Source organism: Teleopsis dalmanni, chromosome 2 (assembly GCF_002237135.1).
Source record: "Teleopsis dalmanni isolate 2A chromosome 2, ASM223713v2, whole genome shotgun sequence".
Taxonomy (NCBI): domain Eukaryota; kingdom Metazoa; phylum Arthropoda; class Insecta; order Diptera; family Diopsidae; genus Teleopsis; species Teleopsis dalmanni.
Window position 1 is genome coordinate 120,223,005 of NC_051847.1, and position 4,768 is coordinate 120,227,772.

At 24.7% G+C, this 4,768-nt stretch overlaps 1 protein-coding gene across 1 annotated transcript; it reads right to left on the minus strand.

Moving 5' to 3' along the window:
- Window positions 1–1,936: 1,936 nt before the first annotated feature.
- Window positions 1,937–4,736, minus strand: LOC119682213. Its single transcript, XM_038095585.1, has 4 exons — window positions 4,228–4,736; window positions 4,002–4,158; window positions 3,850–3,937; window positions 1,937–2,310 (listed from the first exon to the last, which is right to left on the minus strand). Exons 1-4 carry the CDS (start codon window positions 4,281–4,283, stop codon window positions 2,210–2,212), a joined length of 402 nt encoding a protein of 133 aa, XP_037951513.1. The 5' UTR covers window positions 4,284–4,736; the 3' UTR covers window positions 1,937–2,209.
- Between the last annotated feature and the right edge of the window lie 32 nt (window positions 4,737–4,768).

Here is a 4,768-nt window from a genome sequence, read left to right on the forward strand (position 1 = left end):
TTGATATAATTATTTGATAATATAATTATTGATTTACTTATTTTTTAATCTATTTGCATTTTTATGTTTCATAATTTAAAATTGATCGATTTTTAAACAATAATTTTATTGTTTATGTTTAATATATTTTTTATAAATATATATTTAATTTTGTTGCTACAAATATTTTTTATTTATTTTATTTTATTTTTTTGTTTGTATTATAACATTTAATAGCTTATTGTTTTAATGACCAAATACTTTTTGGTAATAATTTTGATTATTAACAAAATGAAAACGGATTAGTTTTGACCAATTATATTTTATCTTATTTTTTATTATTTTTACATCATTTTTATATAATTTAATTTAATTTTTATTTATAGCGTTTTTTTTATTGGTACTAGTTGTTTTATGTATTTATTTATTTTTTCTAAATTATTTTATCTTGATCTTGCCAATTTTTATACTTTTCTATTTATTATTAACTTTATTTATTTATTTGTGACTTTTACAATTTTTCTTTATTTTATTAGCTCTAATTTGACAACTTTATTTATTTATTAGTTAAGTGGCACTATTAATTTTTATTTATTTATTTATTATTTGCATTTTTTTATTATATTAATAATTGTGTCATTTGTATTATAATTTGATTTCGCATCATTACATTAATTGATTTTTTTTTTATTTTGTTATTTATTTATTTTTAAATTTTTATAAGAATTTTTGATAATAGCTATTACTTTTTGTTTATATTTTGCTTTGCTTACTTAAATATTATTACATGTAAAATTTATTTAATACTAACAAAATTTTATTTTGTTTATTTATTGAATAAACAATTTATTAATTATTTATTATTTAAATTTAAAGAATTATAGTACATAAAAATTTAAAAACACTACATAATTTTTAAAAAAGGCTAATTTAATTATTGCAACGTTGTTAATTTAAAATTATTTTTCATTCGATTAAATTATATTATTTAATTTTAAAATTGTTTAAAGCAGACTTTTTTATATTTTTTATATTAAAACTGTTTCACATATCATTTTTAAAACAAATATAGAAATATACATCAATAAGCAAGTTCTAATACTTTACTAACAAAATTTTTTATCATTTAATTTAATATTTAAAACTTGCTCTCGAAACTAAAGACTAGATAAAATATTTAATAAAAGCATAGTAAGTCATATTAACTAAATTAAATTTTAATTACACAAGCACAAATTTTAAGTCACAACTTATTGTTTCGTTTACTAAAACATTTAGTTTCATAATTAATTTAGAAATGATCGAAAACATATTTTATATATATATATATATACTTTAAAAGGCGTATAAAAGAATTTTTAAAAATAATGTTTAAAATTTGAACTTTTTTGTTAACGTAAAATAAAAATAATACTAAAGCAAGGCAGTTATGTATAAAATGGAATGCGTTTAAGTCTTTAAATCGATCTTTTGTCTTTATAAACATTTTAAAAATATATATTGTAATTCGAATTTTGTTCGATTTGAAGCAATTACATTTTCATGTAATATTTCAATAATTAATATAGAATATAATAAATAAAATAATTTTTGTAAACAAATGAATATTGACTGATTTGTAGTTGAATTGTAAGTAAATTTAAAATAGCATAACAGATATCATCTGATTAATTTTTATAAAGCAAAGTTTACTAATTTTTATTTTTCCTTAAACATTAGGTGTAGATATTGTTAAACATTATAAGTCATAATACCTAACACAGCTAATATTGATAAATTTTGTAACAATAGGTTTCAAAGAGATCTTTTTAATTTTTTTTTAATTATTTAACAATTATCGTTAAATTTGATAAAACACTTTTTTAGATATAAACTATATATAGTTTTTTATATATAAAACATACATGCATATATATATATATAATCGATACAAACTTTAAATATAAATTTTATTATTTTATAAACATATGCATATGTATTTGTTGATATATTCATTGTTTTTTGTAGATATGTTACTCATTTCCTAGTTTGTTCCCAAGTTAAGTTCGTTACATTTTTGTCTTATTTTCGTTTTTTTAACTTTTCTACGTTGTGTATAAATATAAAACTACATTTTTAAAAAATTTTAACAAGAAATAGTACTATTTATATAAAGTTAAAATATTAAAGTGATATAGTTGCGTTGTTTAGGTAATTTTGTTGAAAAAAAAACTTTGAAATTTGTTTTCAATTAAACCCAGACACCATGAGGATTTTTGCTTGTGGGCACAGCATTTTCCAGTTGTCGAGGCGAACCAATTATCCGACGACTGCTACCCTGTTTATTTGGACCTGAAATTACGATTGTATTGAATGTTAAATCATTTTTAAATATTTATCAATTTATGAATTATTAATAAAAATAATTATTTTTATTAAATTTCATAAAACATTTTAACTCAAAATCTGCATAGCAACCACAAACCCTCTACATTGCTTAAGGTAAATTATTTTTTAATATCATGAAAACTAAACGACTAATATCAAAACATGAACGAATTTACAGATAATCCTTAGCAAACCAAAATCGGTATATTATAGAATAACAACAGGAAATGGATTTCTCCATAATCTTGGCAGAAAATTTCAGAAAGAGACAAAAATACAAAAGGACTCGAAAACACAACCGACCCCCCAATAATAGTTTAGTTAAGCGATACTTTTTAAAGATGTCAAAAGGCAAGAGAGAAGTTTTAAGCGTACTTTCTTTAATGTCCCTGCTTGAGAAACTGCAAAGTAAATCGGTAAAATAAATCAAGTTTCTCAAGAACTTGAAAAATCAAGAAAATTTGTTGAAACAAAATTAAGAAGCGCACTTGGGCATGTCTCTATAGATCCTACAGTACAACTCAGTCACGATGAAAGCATAACAGCCATAAAACATTTTAAAAAGAGAAAAATGGTCACGAGAACAACCTTTATCATAAGCAATGCAAGCAGCTTAGCTGAAATTTAATAGCCACTCTCTGCACCCATGGCAAAAGAAGCGGTAATAGAAGAGTGGAAAGAAACTCTTATATAGTAATTTAAATCTTTAAAAATTAAATAGTAATCGCACTTACATTTGCAATCAATAATATGTATAACAAAATTATACTTACTGCATACAAGACCCCACTACTAAGAATGTAAGAATAATGATTAGGCGTAAATCGATCCTACGTTAATTCATTACAATTCAACGATAGTTAATGTAATGAATACAGCACTCTATTGCATTTGTGATGCTTCCTCTTCGTTTCTGTTAGTATTAAGACTAAATTCAACGCATATGACTTTTACAGTAAAAGACTACCGAATTATATTACGAATTATTTCGCATTTGGAAGATTTGCTCAAGCTGATGATAACGTCCTTTTTAAAACAAAAAAGAGCTCATTTCGACAAGAGCAAGGGTTGGACTACGTATTAACTGGCAGAAAAACAAAATCTTAGACTTGATGCATCTGTATTGTGTATATCAGAACATATTTGAATATCCAATACAAAATATTAATGAATTCTGCTACCTGAACGAAACATCCTGTGGAAAACACGAGTATGTAATGAGAATATGTGACGAATAACAGAACAAGTGAATATACACAATGAAATGCAATTTGTCTGGTTTCAGGCACGGCCAAATCTACTTCCCAGAACCACTCATCAGTCTTGACGACCAAATGGCATTCACCACCCCCAAAAGGATTTTACAAGCAGATTTCCACAACAACAACAATACATTGTCTATTGCAGTGATTGAAAATGCCAACATAGAATTTAAAAACATTCTTTCAATCATTCAATTTTTAAGTTATTAATTTGATATTTATGGAATATAACTATAATTACCTTCCAACAAATGTTTGATCTCTTCCGATGTTGTTACTGTTAAACTTTGTAAATTAACTTCTTTCATTTCATTGACCAGTTGCTCAACCTGAAAAAAAGCAATATTTTATTCTCAAAATCATGGAAACAAAGAACATGTACACTTTACATACCTGACGTTTTTTCTCAGCTATGGCATTTTCGATTAATAATATTTCTTTTTTTAAATTTTCTGCAGTTTTATTTGATGTGTCTGTATTATGTATAGCTAAATCAATTTCACTTTGTATACGCTCCATTTCCATTAAGAAATCACGCTCCACGTTTTGCCTAAAATTTTATAAATTTCATTTAGAACTTCAAGTCACGGCAAATTAAAGTTTTTGCTTAAATACACACCTATTATTCTTCTGCTTGTTTGTGATAGCTCTCTGCTCCACCTCAATATCATCCATTAATATACGTATTTTATTTTTGCATTGCAATAGTTCAGTTTCACAATTTGCCAATTTAGAACGCAGCAAAGCAATTTCTGACTTCAAAGTTTTTTCTTGTTGCTTTACCAACTCATTTTCTTCTTCTACATATTGTAGAGTTTGCAACTAAAATTATAACAGTTAAGTTAGTTATATGGTAGATACCAGTGGCAACACGTCTCTCATGAGACGCAACTCACTCAGGCCCATAAAAGTAGACCTTTGTGTAATAAAACACAAAAAATAAAGATATAAGACATGCTGCTAGCTGACTTAAAAAATTTTAACCAAAATTCTAGTCAGAGATTCTAGAGACTCCAGAAAAGGAATTTCTATACCAATACACGTCTTCTGCGGAATAGTGCACAGTCACAAAGTAAATAAATGACATTTTCTTCTTTTTTCACTGACACAGCTATGATTGTAATCGTTCAAAGGAGTCCATAACTTAACGTCCTGTCTAC

What these genes read in the sequence shown, in the direction of transcription:
- LOC119682213 (XM_038095585.1), bottom strand. Translation starts at nt 4,283, where the DNA reads ATGGATGATATTGAGGTGGAGCAGAGAGCTATCACAAACAAGCAGAAG. An exon ending in TAGCTGAGAAAAAACGTCAG is followed by an intron (nt 3,938 to 4,001) that starts GTATGTAAAGTG and finishes GCTTTTTTTCAG; the next exon opens with GTTGAGCAACTGGTCAATGA. An exon ending in GATCAAACATTTGTTGGAAG is followed by an intron (nt 2,311 to 3,849) that starts GTAATTATAGTT and finishes TCGTAATTTCAG; the next exon opens with GTCCAAATAAACAGGGTAGC.